This window comes from Mustela putorius, unplaced genomic scaffold, assembly GCF_011764305.1.
Source record: "Mustela putorius furo isolate JIRA1106 unplaced genomic scaffold, ASM1176430v1.1 tig00003834_pilon_pilon_pilon, whole genome shotgun sequence".
Taxonomy (NCBI): domain Eukaryota; kingdom Metazoa; phylum Chordata; class Mammalia; order Carnivora; family Mustelidae; genus Mustela; species Mustela putorius.
In genome coordinates this window covers 124,962,253-124,988,059 of record NW_025421987.1, presented here as the reverse complement: position 1 = coordinate 124,988,059, position 25,807 = coordinate 124,962,253, and the positions used below count along the sequence as shown (strand labels likewise).

At 41.0% G+C, this 25,807-nt stretch overlaps 1 protein-coding gene across 1 annotated transcript in view; it reads left to right on the top strand.

Annotated features, from left to right (window-relative positions):
- Positions 1–25,807, top strand: part of GADL1 (glutamate decarboxylase like 1) — a 180,771-nt gene that overhangs the window by 31,977 nt on the left and 122,987 nt on the right. Inside the window, exons 2-6 of the mRNA XM_004754305.3 lie at positions 5,246–5,418; positions 12,593–12,719; positions 15,378–15,468; positions 19,081–19,187; positions 19,873–19,988. Of these exons, the coding sequence (XP_004754362.1) occupies positions 5,246–5,418; positions 12,593–12,719; positions 15,378–15,468; positions 19,081–19,187; positions 19,873–19,988 (614 nt within the window). The remainder of the gene's footprint in view (positions 1–5,245; positions 5,419–12,592; positions 12,720–15,377; positions 15,469–19,080; positions 19,188–19,872; positions 19,989–25,807) is intronic.

The window sequence follows — 25,807 nt, the reverse complement described above, 5'->3', positions numbered from 1 at the left end:
GACCCTAAGCCTTAACCCCAAATGTCTGCACTGTTTATGTTTCAAACATCTTATTAGTGTCCTTCTCATGGCACTTGGCACCTGCTGCCTTCTAGCGTGCTTATTCAGTCCCCCGAGGCTGTCCATTACTAAGGATAGGAATTGAGTCTACTTCATCTCGTGGTCATTATTACCTCCGTAATATGGCTTTAGAAACTGTAGATGCGGGGCACCTGGGTGGCTCAGTGGGTTAAAGCCTCTGCTTTCGGCTCAGGTCGTGATCCCAGGGTCCTGGGATCGAGCCCCATATAGGGCTTTCTGCTCAGTGGTGAGCCTCTTTCCTCCTCTCTCTCTCTCTCTCTGCCTGCCTCTCTGCCTACTTGTGATCTCTCTTTCTCTCTCTCTCTGTCAAAAAAAAAAAAAAAAGAAAGAAAGAAACTGTAGATGCCTGCAAGTAGCATCATATTGTTCCTTCAGAGAACTTCAGTGTTATTTACCCTGGCTTCACTACCTGCTAGCTCTGTGACATTGGGCAAGCCATTTCCAGCCTCTGTGTCTCCATTTCCTCAACCATAACACCAAGTAACTAACTGGAGTTTTTGTGACAATCAAATGTGTTAAATCTGTAAAACTTTGAGGGCAGATTCTGGAACAGAGTTTGTAGACATGTCTTGTGTTGCTGTAAATTTTGAGATCCTGATATTCCTGAGGACATGACCCACTTCATCTGTTTGGCCCCAAACTGATGTGTGGCACATGGTAGGTGATTGCTATATGCTTGTTGAAATGAATGCCTAAGTAGGAAAAGGGGAGGGAAAGCCTTGACAACTGAAGATGTTAGAGTTTGAGAGGACCTTAGGGGGTCACCCAGAACAGTGAATCCTAAGTCCAACTGCATGTCAGTGTATTTCAGTACTGTTGGTGTAAGTTAGAGCTCATGCTGATTTCCAGATTCGGGACCCCAGCCTGAATAAAATCTTTAGTACCAATTCAGAAATCTGAATCTTACTCGGCTTTCCTAAAGATTTTCTGGCAGCCAGCCCAGCACTTTTCTTTAATTGTCTCCTATTTTATGGATAAGGAAATTGAGGCACAGAGAGGTTGTTTTATCCCAGGATCAAGGAGCTTGGGAGAAGGTAAGTGAGACTAGAACTCAGCTTACCTGACATCTTGGCCACTGGGTAGTGTAGGGGTCTTTGGATTCTGTGAAGGGGGTAGATAGGATGAGTTCCCAGATACCTCTACTGTTAGCCAGGAGGTCCTCAGAATTGTTGAGTGCCTACCCATGCCAGCTGCCTAACAGATTTCTGGGATGTCCAGAAAAATAAGACAGGCATCCTTTTCCTGGAGGACTTTAGAGTCTGGTGCAAAAAATAAGGCCTTTGCATAGAAACCACTGTGTAAGATGGAAAGTGACAAGGAAAGAGGTCTAGACAACTGTTCAGCCCCAGTGGGGGCTGAACTCCTTGACCACCATCTTATGTCCTGAACATCATGGCAGGAAGTTTTGCTCCCTTCACAGGGGCAGTTCTCTACACCATGGCCCCTCTTTTGACTCTTCCATAGGGAGGAACTCACTGGCCCCTTGGTCTAGAGTTCATTACCCAGGTCATTTGGCCACTCTGAGGAGAACTCCCTTTCTACTGAGTTTCACTTAATGCTCTGTGCATTCATGTATTTAATAATTAGTGCTGATTTCTCATTACTGCCAACTAAAATGTATTGAGTTAGCTAATGTTAATAACATTTACTAAGTGCCCACTATGTAGCAGACAATGCTTTAAGTCTTTGCCTTTGTTAACTCACTTAGTCCTATGCGAAAGGAAGAGGGCACTGCTCAGTATGTGAAACAGTTTGAAGCTGATTTTATTGTTTGTTCAACAAGGAAATCTGTATACCTCTTTGAGCAAAGCAAAAGTTGAGCTTATGCAGAGCTTTGTAAAGCACGGGATTGAGGAATTGGTGGAAATTCAGAAGTCCAAGAGTTTAGAGGTCAGCTGCCTTTCACACTTGGAAGTGTGGTTCCCAGGGTGAGGCTACACGGGCTGACTTTCAGAGGTCAAGTGCCTACCAGAAAGGGAAGGAGAGAGCATAGAAAGACAGTGGCTGCAACAAAAGTATAGAGAGGAGAGGAAAGTAGGACTCTTCATTTGCAGTTTCCTTTCACAGTCCAGAGACCACAACTCGGCTTTGCCTGTTGACCCTGTTCCCGGGTTCTTCTGGTCCCTACGGCATCTTCTTAGGCCATGAATTGTGTGAACTGTACTCTACATCTAGCCCATCCCTAGCTAAATGTTTCTCCTGCTCAGTTAGGTCAGGTAAGCTGCAAGAGCATCTTGGAAAAGGGGGGACATCATCACTGGCTGGTTAAAGGACCAGGGAGGGCTTCTTTTATTTAGTAGCCAATGCATTTGTATGAAACTCCTATAAGCTGTCGGTCACTTTCTGGGTGCTACAAAAGTGAAACCCACAGACACAAGCTTACACTCTTAGAGATCCAAACCTCTACTGGAGAGACAGATGATCAGACAAGTAAATGGGAAGTGTATATGATCTGTCACATGGTGGTCACTGGTTTTGAGTCATATAAAGCAGAGTAAGAAGGTGGGGTGAGAAGGGGTTATGGTTTGAAATAAGATTGTCAAGGAGGCCTCTTTGAGAAGCTCATGTTTAAGAAAGAGTGACAAGTAGTGAAGAAACCAAAGTGGATAAGACTTCATGAGCTTGGAGGACAGTGATAAGAGTTGAGGTTTGATGTCCAACAGATCATGGGGATAGGGGTCATTTAGGGTCTTGAGCTCATTATGACTTTGAGTTTTTGTGTGATGAGATAAAGAGCCATTGGATAGTTTAAGTCATCCTGTGAACTGACTTATCTCTTTGAAGGTACATAGGAGCTATAATGTTGAGCACAGTCCACACAGCATGCAGGACAAGAGTGGGAGCTGTTTGTGTGTGTGTGGTGGTAGGGGGTTAGTTGGGAGACTACTGCACTAACCCAAGCATTTGATGCTGGTTTGGACTAAGGCAGTTGGGGAGTGGGTCATGAAAAATAGATTCTGGATATATCCTTCATGGAAGATTCTTCCCATTGAAAAACTTCATTATTAACCCAGCGGTTAAGTAATCTAGTGGTTAAATTGGAAGTCCTGGGTATGCATCTCAGAAGGTCAGAGTATGGCCTACTATACAGTCTCCAGAGGATCTTTTCCAACCCGGGAAAAGACAGGGGGAGAAAGAGGCATATTTTCACATCTGGCAATAGAAATAAAAGATATCTATGAGGAAGAGGCACTATCTATATCCAATTCTTCATTTTTTTTATTGTATTTTTTTCATAGATAATTGCATGAAATATGGGAATTTCTTAAATTGATTGCTGTGGAAAGAAAGATGACTTAAATTTCAATTTTACTTCTTTTCTGGTTGCAAGTGGGTGTTTGACATTTTTTAGTGTGAGAGAGAGAGAGAGAGAGAGAGAGATTGATTCTGAGAGAGCAAGAGAGTGGCTGCTATTCCCTGAACAATAAAACCTTGAAATTCTACTAATGAGGTTAAGAAACCTAACTTTTTCTGTGTGCCTAATAATAGCACAGCCTACTGACATAACCAGGGTTCCCTGAATAATTGCCCTCTTTTTCGAGCTTATTTTTAGGATTAAAATTTGGGGGAGGAAAGTGCCTCTAGGTGTACAGCCTTTCCATCTAAAAGCTCGATTCCAAGGCTTCACCATTTGGCCCCAAACCATGTTGAAGGCATCCTTTCAAGTGAAAGATAAGTAAAAGTGAAGGATGGAACTAAAATTTATCACTGGAGCTCTGGATGGTTCAGCCTTCAGGGTGAGGATAAAGGATTGATCCTTCGTTGCAGAGCCTATCTTTCCCGAATTGGGGAATCAGCCTGTGCCATATTTTATCTGCCTCCATGGATACCATTTGAGTTCACCAATAATAGAAATAAAAGGTTTATAAAGCCACAGAATTTTACCAAAATGTATTCCTCTGAGGAAAAGACAGACATAGGGCATAATAAATGTTAATACTGCTAGAGCCCTTGGTAAGCATAAAAATATTTGAAATACCTATGGACCATTGGCATATTTAAGGTAGATTTAAAAAATATAAGTAAGGAGAACCTGGGTGGCTTAGTTGGTTAAGCACCTGCCTTCAGCTCAGGTCATGATCCCAGGGTCCTGGGATCGAGCCCCACGTTGGGCTACCTTCTCAATGGAAAACCTGCTTCTCTCTCTCCCACTTCCCCTGCTTGTGGTCCCTCTTTGACTGTGTCTTTCTCTGTCAAATAAATAAATAAAATCTTTTTTTTTTTTTTTTAGAAAAGAAAGATAGTTTTAAAAACTGTTTCTGTACATTTCCACAACCCAGTAAATATGTATATACCTTATAGGGAAGAGAGAGGGAGAGACACTGATTCGAGAAAGAATAAAATTGAATCCAAGCTTGTAGCAGATATTGGTGGAATATTTGGATTCAGTTGCCAGAATTATTTTTGGGGAAGGCTATTTTGAGCAGGCAGTAACCTTTCTTCTCAGATATAGATTTCCATGTTGACTTTTAACCTTTAGTTACTGAGTGGCAATTGCATACTCCTGAAGATGTTCTGTTCCATCCTTCTGTCTGTGCCTAGGCTGCAAGTTTGAGGGCATCAAATGTGGATACACCAACTATCACTCAATTCACTTTCTTTTATTCTCCATTCATAAGAGAGTGTCTGAGTACATGGACGGAGGGGATCTCAGGGACAAGGCAGTGTCTTTGATATAAAGGGTCATTTAAACATGGGCTTAAAATGTAAAATGAAGAGAGGTGATATGTTAATAACTTTTTCTTTAGGAATGGCATATTCCTACAAAGTAAATATATGGCAATCCTTAGCAAATTCAAAAGAGTGTGTGTGCACAAAACAGACATGAGCTCGTGTCTACAAAGATCTTTCTGTGCATGTGTTTGAAAGGTATTTGGAAGAGCAAGTAAAATGGGTTGAATTTACATTTCTTGAGCTCTTCCACACTTGCTGATGTCAAACAAGATTCTACAGGAATGTTAAATAAAACTTTCTTTCCTTAACTCTACGATGCCATTGGAAACCAGAAACAACTGTCAGCTTCAATGCCCCAAATGTATTAAAAGAAGATAGGCCATTTGTAGCTGGGATAATGGTCCTGCCTCCCTTTGTGTTTTGTTGTATTGTGTTTTGTTGTGATCTAATTAGGTTATGTCTCAAATGTGATTTTTCTGTGTGCTTCCAGGAGATACGCATCCACAAGACATGATTCCAAGTAAGAAGAGTGCTGTTCTTGTGGATGGGGTTGTACTGAATGGCCCCACGACAGATGCAAGAGCAGGAGAAAAGTTTGTTGAAGAGGCCTGTAGGCTAATAATGGAAGAGGTGGTTTTGAAGGCTACAGATGTCAGTGAGAAGGTAAAAGTAAAAGACAATCTATGAGAAACCCCTGGAATGGGAAAGATGGTTCTTTCCAAATCTGATGGTTTGATGTAAGGGAAATGGGAAGCTCATGTTATTATGACCTCTGTACTTTTGTTTCAAGGGGATCCCAGCTACCAAAGAAGGTGCCCCTTACCCCCCACCCAGTATCTCATTTCCTGGAGGCATTGGCTATTAACTTTGCCAGCCATCACTTGTTGGGAGATTGGCTGAGACCTCAGGCCTTGAGAGCATAAAGCACAAGTATGGAGTCTTCTGCCTTATAACCATAGAGGTTATAGATAACTGGAGGATCTTGATGTATACACTCTCTGGAACATACTCTGCTCTCCATCTTCTTGGGAGCCTTCTTTTTGTTTCTAGGAAAAAATAAGCTTAATGTCAAAAAGTGTATGAAAAGATTTTAAGTTTATCTGAGGATCCTTCCAGGAGCTGGTCTGCGCTTAGCCTAGAAAATCTGGATTGTTAAGTCTGACTTCTGACTGGCATCAGTTGCTGGTTCTAAGACTCAGAGTTAGGCTAAAGTTCAGCTTCAAACTGATACCGTAATTATTACTAGTGAATTCTACTCTTAAGAGTACTTACTATGTGTCAGGTGATGTTGTCAAAATTACTCCATATGAATTTTTGTATTTACTTCTTACAAAAGCACTAAGAAGCAGGGGCTATATGTTAACTCTATTTTAGGGATGAGGAAAGAAGTGAGGCACAAGGAGGTCAAGTACTTTGCCCAAGATCACATGTTAATATCAGAGCTACCACTAAAATTCAGGCAGTATGGCTTTCAGTCTGGCCCTTTAACTTGTTCTCTGTATGTCTCTTATAATTGCAAAATTATCCTTTATTACATTGATTATCTTTCATATCGAAATTGAATTATCAAAAAATAGAGGTAGAGGAGGGATTTTTATTCCAATTCTGTTAGTCAAAAGTAAATGTCACTTTAAAAAAAGATTTTGAATGTGAAGTTGTATTTATTCTAAATTTTTGATCACACGCATTTGGACAAACTAATAGGAAAATAGATTGAAATGTCCTGTGAACTTAGAATACCTATATTGAAGGCAAGATATCTGGTGGTATTTCTTGATTATATATTTATAATTGCATATTTTCTGGTCTTATCTGTACTTGTGAAATATTTTGGACCTGCTTTACTTTGGAGCACATTGCTTTTCTGGTAAGCTTTTTTTTTCTTTTTTAATTGGCCTTTATTCAGTCATTAAATATTAATTGAGTGTTAGCTATGGGTAAGCCATTATATTTGGCCCTGGAGGATATAAAGACAAATAAGATAAAGGCTCAGCTTTGAACAGAATTTATAGTTTAATCGGAAGGATAGGTTTTCATTGGAAAAGAGAACAGGGGTAAGAATGTGATAAATGTGTGTGATGGGGGCAGACTTCAGGGGTTTCACAGAAGAGTGGGTCTTTGAACTTTGTTGTTGGATGTGAAGGTCAAGCAAGATTTTGATGGCCGGGGAGACGTTGATCCATGTATGTTAAGGAAAGTAGGAAGGTAAAAGATGGGAAGAGCACTGCAAAAGGGAACTTAGTGTCTAGAAAGAAAGGCTCATATAGGTGACTAATGGAAGGTAAGACAAGAAGGGGAAGCTTAAGATCTTAAGTCTTGCAGGATGCCCCCTGTTGATTGCAATACATTAGCCCTACAAGCTATCCACCTGAAGCTGGGTTGAAAACTATGCTGTAGGCGGGGGGGGGGGGGGGGGGGGGGGAGGAGGAGGAGACTTTATGTCATTAACTTAATCTAGCTTTGTCAGAGATCCAACAGGGCACCACTCAGATACATCCCCGCACTCTGAGATGATTACTTCTAGTGTCTTCTCTTGTAGACATTCTTTCTCAGACACTTTTTAAAAAATTGAGTTATAATTTACATCCAATAAAATTTGTTCCCTCTTGGGTGTAGAGTTACACGAGTTCGCTAAGTTTGTATTTTTTGCCTTTTCCAGAATGTGAGACAGGTGGAATCCAATCACAAGGGGCCCCCTGGGTCTTGCAATTTTCCATCCGCTAAATGCATTTGAGATTTAATCACGTTGTGTAAATCAGAATACCTTATTTTACCGCATTGCACTTTACTGTCCTTTGTGAATAGCATGTTTTCTACAGTTTGGAGGTTTGTGGCATCCCTGAATCCAGCAAGACTTTTGGGGTCATTTTTCCAACAACATTTGCTCACTTTGCATCTCTGTGCCACCTTTCCATAATTCTGACAATATTTCAAACTTTTTCATTTTTGTTGTACTTGTTACATGTTATAACATATTATAAATTGTATTGTGTATATTATAACATCATATCATAAAATATAATGATATTTTTATAGTTTATTATAATCAGGGATCTCGGATGTAACTCTTGTAATTGTTTTGAGGGATCACAAACCACACCCATATAGGACAGTGAGCTTACTGATAATGTTGTGTGTGTTCTGACTATTCTACTCGTCATCAGTTCCCGTCTCTTGCCCCCTCCTTGGGTCTCCCTATTCTGAGATACAAGAAGATTGAAATAAGGCCAATGAATAACCCTGTAATGACCTCTAAATATTCATCTGAAAGGAAGAGGTGCACTTCTCTCAATTTAATCAAAAGCTAGGAATGATGCAGCTTAGTGAGGAAGGCACGTGGAAAGTCAAGACAGGCCAACAGCTAGGCCTTTTGCCCCAGACAGCCAGCCACATTGTGACTACAAAAGGAAAAGTTCTTGAAGGAAATTAAAACGCTACTCCAGTGAACACATGAATGACAGGGAAGTAAAACAACCTTACTGTTGATCTGGAGAAAGGTTTAGTGGTCTGGATAGAAGGTCAAACCAGCCACAACCTTCCCTTCAACCAAAGCCTCATCCAGAGCAAGGCCCTCGCTCTCCTCTAGTCTAGGAAAGGTGAGAGAGGTGAGGAAGCCATGGAAGAGAAGGATGAAGCTAGCAGAGGATGGTTCATGAGGTTTAAGGGAAGAAGCCGTCCCTGTAACATAAAAGTTCACAGGGAAGCAGCAAGGGCTGATGTAGAAGCTACAGAAAGTGATCCAGAAGACCTACACTAAACATCGGATATTTCAGTATAGATGATACAACCTTCTGCCCAAAAAGGGCGCCATCTAGGCCTGTCAGAGCTAGAGAGGAGAGGCCAGTGCCTGGCTTCAAAGCCTCAGCAGGCTGACTCTCTTGTTAGGGGCTAATGCAGCTGGTGACTTGAAGTTGCAGCCAGTGCTCATTAGCTATTCTGAAAACTCAAGGGCCTTTAAGAATGATGCTAAATCTATTCTGCCTGTGCTCTGCAAATGGAAAGACAAAGCCTGGGTGACAGCACATCTGTTTACAACAAGGTTTACTGAATATTTCAAGCCCCCAGTTGAGACCTACTGCTAAGAAAATAAAGATTCCTTTTGAAATATTGCCACTTATTGACAATGCACATTGTCAACTGAGAGCTCTGTAGAAATGTGTAAGATTAATGGAATCATTAACGTGACGTTCATTCTGTAGCCCATGGATCAAGGATTAATTTTGACTCTCAGGTCTTAATCATTTTAAAAAGACATTTGATAAGGTTATGGCTACCCTAGACAGTCATTCTTCTGAGGAATCTGGGCAAAGTCAATTGGAAACCTTCTGGAAAGGATTCACCATTCTATATGCCATAAATGACATTTGAGATACATAGGAAGAAGTCAAAATATCAACATGAACAGGAGTTTGGAAGAAGTTGATTCCAACTGTTGTGGGTGACTTTGAGGGTTCAAGACTTTGGTGGAGAAGTCACTGCAGATGTGGTAGAAATAGCAAAAGAACCAGACTTAGAAGAGGAGCCTACAGTTGGGACTGAATTGCGGCAATCTCATGATCAAACTTGACTGGCTGAGGAGTTGCTTCTGACGGATGAGCAAAGAAAGTGGTTTCTTGCGATGGAAACTACTCCTGGTGCAGATGCTGTGAAGACTGTTGAAATGACCACAAAGGATTGAGCATAGTACGTAAACTTAGTTGACAAAGAGGCAGAAGGGTTTGAGAAGATTGACTTTGATTTTGAAAGAAGTCCTACTGTGGGGGAAATGCTATTAAACAGCAGCACATGCTACAGAGAAATTGTTCATGAAAGGAAGAGTAGAGGAATGCAGCAAACTTTATTTTAAGATGTCACCACAGCCACCCCAACCTTTAGCAGCCACCATATTGATCAGTCCATGGCCAATCAGCATAGAGGCAAGACCCTCCACCAGCAAAAAGATTACTATTCACTGAAGGCTCAGATGATGGTTTGCATTTTTTAGCATTAAAATAACGTGACCTCCTAATCCCCTCAGGAGTTTCCTGGTGAAATCTGAAACCGGCTCCTGGAGGGAGCAGGGAGAGACCAAAGAAATATACAGACCACTTCAGGTTGACATGTGGCAGTTTTAATAAGCCAAGGGAACTTACGTAGGAAACGTGTCTTGGGCAGCAGCAAGATGAGTGGATCCCCACACCTGCCCTCCAAACCTTAAAAGGTTCAATAGATAGATAGACATACAGACATACAGGGGCCTTAACTGGGTTTAATCCAATATACAATGCAACTGTTCTCAACACCACATCATTGTTTCAAGGCTGTGTCCTTGGAGCAGCCTCTGGGAGCAGGAGACACAAGCAGAACCCACATTCCAAGGACTGGGGAGAGGTGAGGTGCCTCCAAGGGCCAAGGTCAGCTCATGGGTCATCTGATGGTCACCTCTTCTTGATGACCTCCCCCAACAACTATTTTTTTTTTTTTAATTCAGGTATGTACATTTTTTAGATCATGTTATTGCACACCTAACAGACTAGATGGTCCGGTGTAAATATAACTTTTATATGCCCTGGGAAACCCAAATCTTTGTTTGACCCACTTTATTTCAATATTCCCATTCTGAACTAAACCTGCAGTATCTCTGAGATGTGTTTCTATGAGTAGTTATTCCTTTGGATTGTCTCAGTCACTTTTGAATTACCCCTGCCTATTATGGTTCTCACATCAGAGTTTAATTCCATGCCCCTTGCACAACTCAGTACTTTTTCTTGCTTTCCCCAGCCTCCCACCTCCTAGTCTCCTGACTTCCTGGCTACTCCCCTGTCTCTCTCCTCCCCTCCACAGCCGAACTTTTTAAAGATTGTCTATGCTCCCTCCCTCCCTCTCTTTCCTCACCTCCCACACCCTCACTCCATGGCAATCTGGCCTCCACTCCCACCTTTCTAAGTCAAATGGCACTTGCCAAGAATACCTCCCTGTTGATAAATCCCATGAGCACTTTTCAGTCTTTATCAAATCGGGCTTCTCAACAGGATTTGATGGTGATGACCATCTTTTCCTTAAAACATTCTGTTTTCTTTGTTTTAGGAGCCCTGAACTCTTCTCAGATTTTCCCTGCTTCTCTGGCTTGTCCTCTACCTTAAGGGATGGTGGTGCCCAGGGGAGATCCCGTGCCTTTCCTCTTAGTGGTAGATTCTCTCTGAGTATGTCCCCAATGGTATATTATCATGGTGGATGTATGGAACTCTGTTCTTGGCCTTTCACAAGAGCTTCAGACCAACTCTTGCACCCCTTTTGGATGTCCTGAGAGGCCTCAGGCTACATATGCCCCAAACTCATCATCCCAAAGCAGATTCTTTTGCTCATCACAACCATCAACCCATGCACATAACAGACCTCAGAGTTGTCCCTGGCTCATCTCTCTCCCTCACCCTTGCTGTGTAACTGATTTCTGAGTTCTGTTGTTTCTGCATTTTGAATATCTCTGGAAATACTTCATTCCAGTAGTAACTACTTCATTCAGAAAACCACCTTCTCTTGCCTGGTTTGTTACAACCATGTCTTCTTTCTGATTTTACTTGGAATCTCCATATAGCAACTAAGGCTATTGGCCAAAACACAAATATGTTCATATTATTCCCTGGTCCAAAACATTTCGATGGCTGCCCTAGAGCCAAGTTCAAACCCTGTAACATGCCACAGAAAATCTGTCATGATATGGAGTCTCATCTTATTCATTCATTCATCCTTTCATTCACCGCATGGCTGTAGAGCTCCCTTTGTGTGGTAGGCACTGTGTTAGTTACTTGGGAGCAGTGAGCAAACAGATGGACATCTCTGCTTTCATGGTGACTACCTGGGACAAAATAAATGAATTACATGGTATGTTTAAAGATGAGAAGTACAGTGGGAAAAGGAAGAGCAGGGAATGTTAAGGGGCTGATAGGGCCAGTGTAAGGTGAACCTTGTGATTTTAAACAAGGGAATCAGGATTATTGTCATTGAGAAAGGGACTTTTGAGCAAAGCTTTGAAAGAACTGAGGAAGTTAGCCATGAGGACATGTGGGGCAGGAGTATCCAGGCAGAGGGCATAGCCAGTATGAAGACTCTCAGGGTGGAGAGTGCCAGGCATGTTTAAGGAACAGCAAAGAGGTCCAGGTGGTGGGGGAAGGTCAGACGGGAGGAAAGCAGAGCTAGACTGGAGAGGAAATGCCGTGAAGGGAAGCACATTATATAGGATCATTTGAAGTTATTGTGAGGACTTGGCTTTACTTTAAAGGAAGTGAGCCACTGAGATATTTTAGCAAAGCAATGGCCATGGCTTGGGTTTAAGAAGATCATTTCGGATTCTGGCTGCCAGGCTGATAGAATGCATGGGTCAAGTGTAAGGCTACAAACAGAGAGACTAGTGAGGAAGTTATTTTGGGATTCCAGCTTCCCTTCTTGCCTCTCCTTTCTCCAACCCCATGTTCTGGCCACACTAAACTAACTTCATTCTTCAGATGTGCCCTTGTATTTTAGCCTTTAAGACCCTGGTTCCTTCTACCTAGAGTGCCCTCTTGCCTTCCCCATCCCCTAATCTTTGCTTGGTTAGAAATCATTTCCTCCAGGGAATCTTTGACTTTCCATTTGAAAGCGGGGCCCCTCATTTGTTCCAGTAACACCTGGGTCACCATCTCATCTTTTCACCCTGGACTAAGGTTGTACATTTAAATCTCAGTCCCACTTGTCTGGAATCCCACTTGTCAGGAATCCCACTTGTCTGGAAGCTTTGTGAGGGTAGGGCCCATGATGCTAACACCCTCTCGATACCTGACTCCAGTAGGAGCTCAATTAACTGCCATTGCTGAATGTCTAGGTTTGTGAGTGGCAGCCCCCTGAGCAGCTGAAACAACTTCTTGATTTGGAGATGAGAGATACGGGAGAGCCACACCACAGGCTGTTGGAGCTCTGCCAGGATGTCATACGCTACAGCGTCAAAACAAGTAAGACTTTCATTTCCTTCCTCTTGATCTGTATCCCTAACAAGTTCTTATATTTTCTTAAGCATATATTTATCTGATAGTAAAGCTGAGTATGACAATGTTTACGCAATAAGAAAGATGGATCAAAAAATAGTAGTTCTGTTATTTTTACAGGCCACTTAATTGGTAATACAGATTTTTTTTGTCAAGGCCAAAGATAAATGGATAGAAAAACTTTTAGTGTTAGTGCTCGTACAGAAATATGATCTGCTTCTTGGCAATCCCCATCCTCCATTTATAATCAAGACCATACATGATGACTGCTACTTATTATTTCTTACGTTGGTCTAAACTGGCAAAGCATAGTTTGATGATAGAACTTGTAAAGGGATTTTAAATCTTCATGGTCCACAATATGCAAAAAAAAAAAAAGTGTTCAGGAGGTTGTCTTTACTATAAACAGAAGTAGATTGGGAAGATACTGATGAAGTCTTGGCAGTTGGTAATTGTCAAATTACTTTATCAAATCTAACAAGATCAAAAATAAAAATCTTTAGGAAAGCATAAAAAAATGAATACATGGTAAGTTTCTGCTGTGATAGCTTTGCCATAATGCTTAACTGCTATGATATTTTGTCAAAGCAGTAGTATGGTATTGGTCTTGTGCTGACGTACTAGTCCAACTGTTAATATCCCACACACCCAGGGAACAGGTTCCAGAAGTGAGGAAGTAACTTTCCAAAATATGCATTTCGCAGTGTGCTGTAAAGGTAATCTGGTGCTTAAGACCATGCAGGCATTATGCTTTGTGAATTCTGACACTGAACTAAATTTAGTGGAAAGAACATAATAAAATCCTGGCTAAAAATAATTGGTTTATATTCCCTTGGGAAAGTCTGGTGTACGTATCAAAAACCCAGTTAGCATTTCAAAAGCAGAGATACGTATCTTATTATTATAGTGCATGTCAGAAATGTAGAATGACATTTAATGTAGGAGACTTTTCAGTTTACTGGATATTTTCCATAATGTTACCATGGAAATCAATCATAAATTAACACGGAACTAAAAAAAAAAATCTTATTAAAATTACTTGTAGCAATGTCTGGTTTCCTTTGCCAGATTAGAGGAAGTTTTCCATATTTTATTTAAAAGAACATTTTCTTGAGCTTTTGTTTTTTATTGAACTCCTAGTTTAAAGAGAAAAATACCCTAAAACCAAATGCTGTGAGTTGTAATGAGAAGTCACTAAATAAAAAGGTTCCCAAATACTCAAATTTAGAAACAGACCTCCTGCCTCCTTGTTCTTTGTCATGCTGGGCTTCCTATGATTGAGAATGTCAAGTCAGTTAGCCTGGTGTTTGGTGTGAATATTCACACTGTGGAAAGCCAAGAACCTTTATGAGACCTTTTATACGAGGGGAAAAAAAATAGAAAGTTGGAACTGAAGTTGAGTCTTAAAGGCTACTGCCTTTGAAGTAAGTTGAATTAGAAAGTTTATGTAAGCCCTATGATGAGTCACATCTTACTTCCATCTACATAATGCCAGTTGCACTATGAAAAATGGTCCAATCTGAAAAATGAAAAGGCCACTCACTGCCGGTAGCCCGAAGTGAACCCTGTTGGTGAGTGAAATATGTTTAAAGATAGGGAAGTTAAGATCCATATCTTCTGAAGATAAAGGTAGCAGGCTTTGATACTTGGACAGATAGTTCTTGTAATCCATTTCTCAAGGGTTCTGGTTTGGATTTGGGGCGTGGGGAGAAAAAAGGGAACAGATAAACCGAGATCCTACGATGGTGCCCAAGTGTTGCTGAGAAACATGACTGTTTAGTAGAGAGGGTTATGAGATGGGTTTTCAACATTTGGTCCCTTTGTACATGATTAGATTTTGAATTCTTTTAAAAACTGAAGCATAATTTACAGTCAGTAAAGTGGACAGATCTCAAGTGCTCTGTGAATTTGCCCATAACTGTGCATGAGTAACCGTCACCCAGATCAAGATGTAGACCCTTCCCAGCACTCCAGAGCCTTCTTCGAGTCCCTTTCTAGTCAATATCGCCTTCCCAAAGGTACCCAGAATTCTAACCTCTGTCTCCATAGATCAGTTTTGTCTTATATTGAATGTCCTATAAGTGGATTCATGCAGTATATACTCTTTTGTATCTGGCTGCATTTCTTTTTTTTTTTTTTTATAAACATATATTTTTATCCCCAGGGGTACAGGTCTGTGAATCACCAGGTTTACACACTTCACAGCACTCACCAAAGCACATACCCTCCCCAATGTCCAAAATCCCACCCCCTTCTCCCAAACCCCCTCCCCCCAGCAACCCTCAGTTTGTTTTGTGAGATTAAGAGTCACTCTGGTTGGGGCGCCTGGGTGGCTCAGTGGGTTAAGCCGCTGCCTTCGGCTCGGGTCATGATCTCAGGGTCCTGGGATCGAGTCCCATATTGGGCTCTCTGCTCAGCAGGGAGCCTGCTTCCTTCTCTCTCTGCCTGCCTCTCCATCTACTTGTGATTTCTCTCTGTCAAATAAATAAATAAAATCTTAAAAAAAAAAAAAAGAGTCACTCTGGCTGCATTTCTTATCTGAAAGATTGATTTATGTTACTGTTGTATGGAGAGTCTTTTTCATTTTTATTGCTTTGTAGATGAATGTTCTGCTTAAATTTACAGACCATCCAAGATTTTTCAACCAGTTGTATGCTGGACTTGATTACTACTCTTTGGTGGCCCGATTTATGACAGAAGCATTAAACCCAAGTGTGTAAGTACCATATTACTGGACTCTTACATAGAGCATGCATTAGAGATGTTTTTTAAGTAGACAAACTTTTATTTCATGAACTTCTATTTCATGGTTTCATTGGTATAGTGTCATCATAAATAATGGAATGACACTTAGCAATATTTTAAAGAGCTTTTTGATTTGATAGAAGTACTGTGAGATGTTTCATGGAGGCATGGTTATCTCTACTTACCAAATGAGAAAATTGATGAAGCAACTTGTCATTCATTCCTGCATGAAAAGCCATGTCTCTGCTAAGTGCCAGAGAGATACTTTGAATAGAAGCAAAACTTGACTTGGCCTTCATGAAGCAAAAATTCTACTGAGATAGAGTTGCTCCATGCAAATTCACAAAAAAATTATCCCCACATATTAATGTAAAATTTTAATTCATATATGAAGGGGTGACTGCTGCTATAAATATACATGGGACAATTTTTCCAAGTTGAGAGCTCAGGAAAGTCTTCTCTGAGGAAGTGAAACAAAGAGCTGAAGAATGAGTAAGAGTTAACTAGGTGAAAAGAGGAGAGAAGAGATTCAAACAGAGGAAATAGCATGCACAAAGGTTTTGTGGCAGGAGACAGCATGATGTACTTTATGAACTGAAAGGTCAGTGAAGGTGTAGAAACCTATGGGGAGCATAATGGAGGATATGATTGGAGAAATGGAGAGGGACCAGATATGCAAGACCCAGGGGCCATGCTTATGAGTTATTCTAAGTACAAAGGAAAGCTTTTAAAGGTTTCTAAATCATTATATGCCATTTGTTTATTGAAAAGATCACTAGACATATGGAGAGTGGATTGGAGGGGACTAATCAGGAGGGCTGATTAGAGGATAAAACAGAAAGGTCTGGGTAATATATTGAACCTTGGGAATGAAGACAAGAAGGAGGTCTATACAATGATGCTTGGGTTTCAGGCTTCTGTAGCTGGGTTGCTGGTCATGTCATTCATGGATATAAAAAGCATCAGAAGGGGGATCAGTTTTCAGGGGTATGATGAAAAAGGCAAGAGAAGGAATTTAATTTTCAGTTGCAAGAATTTGAGTTTACAGTGACTCTGAGCTATTTAAGAGTTTTTATCAGCCAAGCTGAGAGATACACAGTCCTGAAATTCCAATATCTCTATAAAAGGTGTCAATAAGGAGTTACTGGGGAATGATGGTAATTGAAAAGGTGGGCACAGATGGGATTCCTTAAGTCAGTGATGCTCAACTTCTCCTGTTCATCAGAATCAACTTGGGACATTTCCAAAAAATATATTGAGGGCTGGGTCCCAACTCAGACCAATTAAATTAATCTGAATTTCTGTGGCTGTCTCCCAAGCACTGATATATTTTCAAAGCCAAACAATTGGTTTTGATGAGCAGGCTGAAGACACTTTGAACAAAAACAAACCAGGAGATGGAGAAGTGGTGTCTGCAAGACAAACTGTAGAGTGAGGACAGAAGCGTAGGACTGGGCCTTGAGGACGTCTAATAATATCTCATAGTTAGGAGGAAGGAAGACCAGCCAACAGTGGAGAGAGAAAGAAGAAGGAGAAAATCAACCAGGAAGTCATGGAAACCCTAAAGGAAAGTGTCTAGAATCATAAGCTTGTTCAGTATTTAACTAAGACAGAGACTAAAAATTGTCTCTGGAGTTGTCACTGGTGACTTCAGTTAGAGAAATCTTAATGGGGTGATGAGAGATGATACCAGTTTACAGTGAGTAGAAGTGTTAAGTGGTAGGTGGGCCAGAAGACACAGTAAAATTACACAACTCTCTAAACCTTTCATTCTATGTCCTGTGATATCTAACTTCTCATCTGGGTTCTTTTAGCTGAAACACAGAGTGGATTGCAAAGTATTAAATTGTTGCTAAGCTGAGCAATCCACTGAAAATGTGAGCAAGCTATGAGAGTGTCCCATATTTTCCTCTCCTTCACTTCCATGCCTCTCCCCAGGTTTACAGTTGAGCCAGATTTTATACGTAGGGTATATATTAATTTTTTTTAAGTGAACAATTATTTCACTTATATTTGCAGGTGCATATGAACACATAGACTTTTTCCCCACACTTTTGAAATGTGTGAACCGGCTTCCTCGCATGGTTGAAAATAGAACCTGGAGTGTTTGCAAAATGACATGCTGTCTATAGAGAGCTTGGCATGTAGGGAGTTAGGGAGGTGACACATAGTAGGTATTCCATTTCTTTGTTTCATTTCATTTTGTGTTTTTGTTTTTGTTTGGCCTCATGTCTGAAGTTTTCCCTTGAAGGTGTTAAAATATTCACATTCAATTCTGTGACTGCAAAGCTAAATGTGTCTGCTTGGCTTACATATTTGGAATATGTATTTATTCAGATACACTTTAATATAATGGCTTAATTGTTAGAGGAGATTATAAGTAATTTAGTCACCCTCGAGTTATCTACAGAAAGGAGAAACTCAAATATTATGAAACAAGGCATGGTAACCCTCCCATGTGGGATTCCCTGGGAAGCGGCTCTAGATGAGTTTAGTGAGCAGGGTGTTTATTAAGGAACGCCCTTGGGATCCACATGGGTGATGAGAAAGGCAGCAGGAGTGAGCAGAACCAGAAGCCAAGCTGTTCTGCAGGCTCAAATGGCTGACTTAGTGGAGATTTTTAGAGCTATAGTGGCCCTTCTGAGTGGTCTGGAGTTGGGCCCATATGGCCAGGCCTTTATACCTGGTTGTGACCTTAAGAAAGGTAGCTCCCTGCCACGGAGGCCTTCCCCAAGGAGCTAACTTAGTCCAGCCTGGAGCAACAAAACCTTCAATGACAGGGGATTTGGGCAGTGCTTTGCAATAAAATCATCGCATAATAAGAGAGGCCCCACAGAACACTTCCCATTTGTTGTTCCCATTTGCCAGCACAGGAATATAGTGGAGAAAACCCTAGTTCAGGATGAGTAGTTTCCCTGTAGAATAGCTAGAACTGACTGAGGGTACACATGATAGGAACCTAATAAAACCTGGTTACCATGACAATGGTTTTCCTTATTTTTTTCTAAGAATGTATTTATTTATTTGAGAGAATGAGAGAGGAGAGAGAGAGAGAGTGCACTCACATAAGCGAGGAGGGGTACAGAAGGAAAGGGTGAGGCAGACTCCCCACTGAGCAAGGAGCTCAATGTGGGGCTTGATCCCAAGACCCTGAGATCATGACCCAAGCCAAAGGCAGATGCTCAACTGGTTGAGCCACCCAGGCACCTGGCAATGGTTCTTCTTTAACCAGCATCCAAAGCAGCATCCAAAGAATGAAATGGCCATGGTTTATGGCTAATATGAAGAATCTAGATGTTCTGCCTTTATGGTTCCCAGTGGACCCGAAGTGTTCCTGTAAATTATGACTGCTGAAGTAGCCTTGTGTATCCTGAAGGCCCCCAGCTATTGGCCTCTGTCAAACCATGGCTAGCACGATCACAGACTATGTTTCTCTATTTCCAACTGGATAAATTTCCAAAGACTCTATCTACACTCCCATAGCCGCTTGGTTGAATAAAACTCTATGTGCATTATTCTTGGGACACCAAAGGGATGGTTTGACTCTAGTCATAGAAGTGAAGTGTTTTTTATATCTATCTAGTTATACGTATGAGGTGTCCCCAGTGTTTCTGTTAGTGGAAGAAGCGGTTCTGAAGAAAATGATTGAATTTATTGGCTGGAAAGAAGGGGATGGAATATTTAACCCAGGTAAGTACAGCTAGTTATTGCCATCTCCCTTCCACTGCAAACACCCAAACATTTATTTGTGTGTTATATGAGGAACAGCTCCTTGAAGATTTACACATTCCAAAAAGTTGGGTAGGAATAATGCTACTTGAGAATCTAACTCGTTCCTTTCTCTGGAGTGGCAATTTTTTGCATAAATGCTAAGCAACTGATGTAAATGTTAAACCAAGGAGATGCATACAATTTGGATTTATAGCTTACAAATGAAATTCTCTGCTGCTGGGAATTTGGAAGGGCTATATGTTTATCAATCAATTTTACTTGAGAAGTTTTCTGAATCATGTAGTGCATCCTACAGTCCTTTCTTGGGACCAGGGATGAGCATGTATTGCCATTTTCTTGGTCAGGTGACAGAATATCATTAACTATGAAGACTTGGGAACTGGCCCTCGTAAGTAGAGGGAAACATTTAGTTTGAAAAAACTCTGGAATGACAGAAGAAGACTTAGGTCTTTGCTGAGATTGCTGTAATTGGGGGTTAGGAAGTGGGTAAGAGTCATGGGTCGGGCATGGGGCTCAGATGATTTCCGGGGATCTGTCATTAAGCTAAAGCAGCCATAGCCGTTCACATCTTCCCCTGTGGTTGGCATTTAGGGAGCTATAATTTCATGCTATAAATATGCCATTTCAATTTTGTTTTTTGCAGGTGGTTCAGTGTCCAATATGTATGCAATGAATTTAGCTAGATACAAATATTGTCCTGAAATTAAGGAAAAGGGGCTGTCTGGGTTGCCAAGATTAATCCTTTTCACATCTGCAGAGGTAAAAAATTATTTTTGATATCAGATACAGATTTTATGAGAATGTATTATTTAAGGAAGTTTGTTTGTTTGGGGCTTCTGATATGCTTTTATCCTATCTGTGTATGAATAATATGCCTAAGTATAATGTCATATTTCATTCCAAAGGAAATTCTGATGGATTTGATATTGTAATCCCTGGCCACTCAATTTTGTACATCACCTTTATTTAAAAATTTATAGCTATAACATTTTTCTTTGAGAAAAGAGAACATTCAATTTGAAAGTGCTACCTCTTTCCGAGAATCTCTTCTTTGAGTGCCTTATTTATTAAAACTTAGATGATCGCTTAACTCTGTCAGTAGACTCACATTCCCTTGTAAAAACCGATTGCTTTGAATGACTAACAGAAAGGTTTTCAAGAGGAAAGGGAGCTATTCTGAAATAATGAACATCACACACACACACCCCACCCACCACATTGCATGTTGCCACAATCCTCTATGTCCTTTTTCTCCTCACTGTAGGGGGTCTGATTGTGGCTAAGTACATTGGCTTTGAGCTAAGCTGCCTGCATTCAGTTCTTGTCTCCAATACTAATTAGCTGAGTGACCCTGGGTAAGTTAATTAACTCCTCTGTGCCTCAGTTTCCCAATTTGTCAAAATAAGTAGCAGTTAACTGTGGTCTCTAACAAATATACCCCAAAGCCCAGTGGTGTCGAACTAGAGCTAGATATCATTGCTTACGAGTCTTGGGATAGCCGGACAGTTCTGCCTCTCTTGGTGGGGCTCCATTATGTATCTGGTGTCGGCTGCCCAATGGCTGAGGTAGAAGTGGCCCTGATCGGGATGAATCCAGTGAGTTCCCTCTGCTTGTTTCTCATCCTCCAGCAGGCTAGTCCAGGTGTGTAGTCATGGTGGGGGTCCACTGGAAAAACAATATGGACACCCACTGATCCTCTTGAGTCTCGGCTCAGAGCTGGCACATCGTCATTTCTACCTCATTTCCTCAGTGAAGCAAGTGTTGTCAATGAACCAAGATCCAAGAAGTGGGAAAACCGACTTTATCTCATAGGTAGACTTGCTGCGAAGTGCCCTGGCAAAGGGCATGGACACAGGGAGAAAGGAACCATTTGGGGCCATCATAGCCACCCAGCAGCCAGTCACATGAGCTTAGTAGTCATGGCTAAATGGGTTGTTGCAGAGACTGAATGAGCTAATGCATGGAAAGTTGGAGAGTAGCAGCTGGCACATTATAGATACACAAAAATGATAGCTAGTTTTCTTAGGGGGAGGAGAATTACCGAGCTATTATAATGTGGGTAGAATAGATAGCACAGTTGAAATAGTCTTATCTGAAAGAGAATCTTTTTTCCCTTTTTTCTTCTTGTGGGTGCCTCTGTCCATCCCACCATTGCTTCCGCCCTCCATTCCTGGCAGGAAGAGTTTAGCTTCTGTACCTTTTGTGATAATCCAGGGTCACCTGTGAAACACACGAGGCTGGCAAATCCTAAAAGTTCTGTCATTTCCAGCTTTCCTGTATCTGTCATTTTCTTTAAAGAGCACGATTTCCTTTATTATTGCCAAAGGATAAATTGTGGACGAAGAGTTGGACGGTGGAAGAAAACCTGGCCACCCCTCCCATGTTTTCCACCTGTCCTGGCTGACCTTTATTCTGGTTAGTTCAGTGCCATGTGCAAAGCGGGCGCTGAGTGTGAGGCAGCATCTGGAAGGAATCATCTAAACTGAGATTCCTAACTCTGCCACCCGAGGCCCTTCTTTTTGAAAACTTCTGGAGCAAGCGAAGAATGTTTGGGAATGGGGACATCTGGGGAGAACACTTCGTCCCTTGGGATTATTACAGAGTTTCCCTTTCTGGGCTCCAAACTTTGGCATGTCAATTGGAGGAAGCCCCATATCCGAAATGCAAAATCCCTTCTTTTGAATTGTACCTCCCTTGCCTGTGAAAGCTGATTCAGTAGGTCCCCTGTTATCAGCTCAGTGCCTTTCCTTTTGCCTTCTTCATTCTTTGTTTTAAAATTCACTAGTGGTCTTTTCTGGAATAATTGCTCTGGGAAGAGGGAAGGAATTCTATGGGAGCCTAGAATAAAGATCAGGACTGGGAGAGGTCAGAGACATAGGTGTAAACGGGTGATGGGGAGTATAAAGAAATTGAAACCTCATGCAGTCGGAAAAACAGAGCTAGTATTATTTTTTCTAATCTCCAGTGGAGATATATGTATAAAAAGAGTTAAAATATAAGCCTGGGGAACATGGAAGCAGAAGATGGAGCCAGAAAACCAAGAATTAGATATACATCTTGATTTACTTGAGCCATCGTAACAAAATATCATAGACAACTGGCTTAAACAGCTGATGCTTATTCCTCACCAATCTGGAGGCTGGAAAGTCCAAGTTCAAGATGGTAGATTTGGTATCTGGTGGGAGCCTGCTTCCCGGTTTGGGGACCACTGTGTGCTCATGTGGCCTTTCCTCAGCTCCTGATTGTGGACAGATGCTGAGGTCTCTATATTCTCCCCCTATTAGGGCAGTAATCCTATGACAGTCTCACCCTCGTGACCTCATGCCAACCTAATCCCATCACATTGGGCATTAGGGATTAAACACATGAATTTTGAGGGAACATAAGCATTCAGCTGGTTACAATGTGACTGCCACAGAGAAACTCCATAGCTTCGAACACACTGTAGCTCCAAATATAGATTTTTACCCCATTCATCCAGACTCTACCTTGTTCATTCCTTTTCCTGCTCTGGTAAAGAGATGGAGGTCATAATATTTGCATTATTTTCATTACTATTTTGGCAATCACCTTCATCACTTATTAAAACAAATCAACTCATTGGTTAAAATTAAAAAAAAAAAAAAAAGTTAAGAAGGTTGTAGTTTCTTCAGTGGTCTTAAACCCTGCTAGGCATTTTGCTATGCCTCCCTTATTTGCTCTAAGATGTTGGCAGTGACCCTGTGGTTCTTTTCCAGTATTATTTATTATGTGGCCTTTTTTTTTTTTTTTTTTTTTTTTTTTTTTTTTTTTTTTTTTTAAAGATTTTATTCTTTATTTGACAGAGAGAAATCACAAGTAGATGGAGAGGCAGGCAGGCAGGCAGAGAGAGAGAGAGAGAGGGGAAGCAGGCTCCCTTCTGCAGAGAGCCCGACGTGGGACTCGATCCCAGGACCCTGAGATCATGACCCGAGCCGAAGGCACAGCTCAACCCACTGAGATCTGCCCCCCTTACAACTGGGGTTTTTCGGTGTCTTCTAGAGTAACCACTGCATGCCTGAGGTTTTGATCATAAAAAGTATTTTACAACTTTTATATTTCCATTTATTTATTTTGATCATAAATATTTTTAATTTTTTATACTTTTTTTTAAATATTATATATTTTTTATCTTTTTAGGGTTACATAAACTGTGATTTTTATCTCCAGGGTTACAGGTCTGTGAATCACCAAGTTTACACACTTCACAGCACTCACCAAAGCACATACCCTCCCCAGTGTCCATAGCCCCACCCTCCTTCTCCCAACGCCCCTCCCCCCAGCAACCCTCAGTTTGTTTTGTGAGATTAAGAGTCACTTATAGTTTGTCTCCCTCCCAATCCCATCTTGTGTCATTGATTCTTCTCCTACCCACTTAAGCCCCCATGTTGCATCACCACTTCCTAATATCAGGGAGATCATATGATAGTTGTCTTTCTCTGCTTGACTTATTTCGCTAAGCATGATATGCTCTAGTTCCATCCATGTTGTTGCAAATGGCAATATTTCATTTCTTTTGATGGCTGCATAGTATTCCATTGTGTATATATACCACATCTTCTTGATAAATTCATCTGTTGATGGACATCTAGGTTCTTTCCATAGTTTGGCTATTGTGAACATTGCTGGTATAAACATTCGGGTGCACGTGCAATTGCTGGGTCATAGGTCATAGGGCAGTTCTATTTTCAACATTTTGAGGAACCTCCATGCTGTTTTCCAAGTGGTTGCACGAGCTTGCATTCCAACCAACAGTGTAGGAGGGTTCCCCTTTCTCCGCATCCTCGCCAGCATCTGTCATTCCTGACTTGTTGATTTTAGTCATTCTGACTGGTGTGAGGTGATATCTCATTGTGGTTTTGATTTGTATTTCCCTGATGTCGAGTGATATGGAGCACTTTTTCATGTGTCTGTTGGCCATCGAGATGTCTTCTTTGCTGAAATGTCTGTTCATGTCCTCTGCCCATTTCTTGATTGGATTATTAGTCCTTTGGGTGTTAAGTTTGCTACGTTCTTTATAGATTTTGGACACTACTCCTTTATCTGATATGTCGTTTGCAAATATCTTCTCCCATTCTGTCAGTTGTCTTTTGATTTTGTTAACTGTTTCCTTTGCTGTGCAAAAGCTTTTGATCTTGATGAAATCCCAATAGTTCACTTTTGCCCTTGCTTCCCTTGCCTTTGGTGATGTTCCTAGGAAGATGTTGCTGCGGCTGAGGTCGAAGAGGTTGCTGCCTGTGTTCTCCTCAAGGATTTTGATGGATTCTTTTCTCACATTGAGGTCCTTCATCCATTTTGAGTCTATTTTTGTGTGTGGTATAAGGAAATGGTCCAATTTCATTTTTCTGCATGTGGCTGTCCAATTTTCCCAGCACCATTTATTGAAGAGGCTGTCTTTTTTCCATTGGACATTCTTTCCTGCTTTGTCAAAGATTAGTTGACCATAGAGTTGAGGGTCTATTTCTGGGTTCTCTATTCTGTTCCATTGATCTATGTGTCTGTTTGTGTGCCAGTACCATGCTGTCTTGATGATGACAGCTTTGTAATAGAGCTTGAAGTCCGGAATTGTGATGCCACCAACTTTGGCTTTCTTTTTCAATATCCTTTTGGCTATTCGAGGTCTTTTATGGTTCCATATAAATTTTAGAATTATTTGTTCCATTTCTTTGAAAAAGATGGATGGTACTTTGATAGGAATTGCATTAAATGTGTAGATTGCTTTAGGTAGCATAGACATTTTCACAATGTTTATTCTTCCAATCCAGGAGCATGGAACATTTTCCCATTTCTTTGTGTCTTCCTCAATTTCTTTCATGAGTACTTTATAGTTTTCTGAGTATAGATTCTTTGCCTCTTTGGTTAGGTTTATTCCTAGGTATTTTATGGTTTTGGGTGCAATTGTAAATGGGATTGACTCCTTAATTTCTCTTTCTTCTGTCTTGCTGTTGGTGTAGAGAAATGCAATTGATTTCTGTGCATTGATTTTATATGCTGACACTTTACTGAATTCCTGTACAAGTTCTAGCAGTTTTGGAGTGGAGTCTTTTGGGTTTTCCACATATAGTATCATATCATCTGTGAAGAGTGATAATTTGACTTCTTCTTTGCCAATTTGGATGCCTTTAATTTCCTTCTGTTGTCTGATTGCTAAGGCTAGGACTTCTAGTACTATGTTGAATAGCAGTGGTGATAATGGACATCCCTGCTGTGTTCCTGACCTTAGCGGAAAAGCTTTCAGTTTTTCTCCATTGAGAATGATATTTGTGGTGGGTTTTTCATAGATGGCTTTGATGATATTGAGGTATGTGCCCTCTATCCCTACACTTTGAAGAGTTTTGATCAGGAAGGGATGCTGTACTTTGTCAAATGCTTTTTCAGCATCTATTGAAGTATCATATGGTTCTTGTTCTTTCTTTTATTGATGTGTTGTATCACATTGACTGATTTGTGGATGTTGAACCAACCTTGCAGCCCTGGAATAAATCCTACTTGGTCGTGTTGAATAATCCTTTTAATGTACTGTTGAATCCTATTGGCTCATATTTTGGTGAGAATTTTCG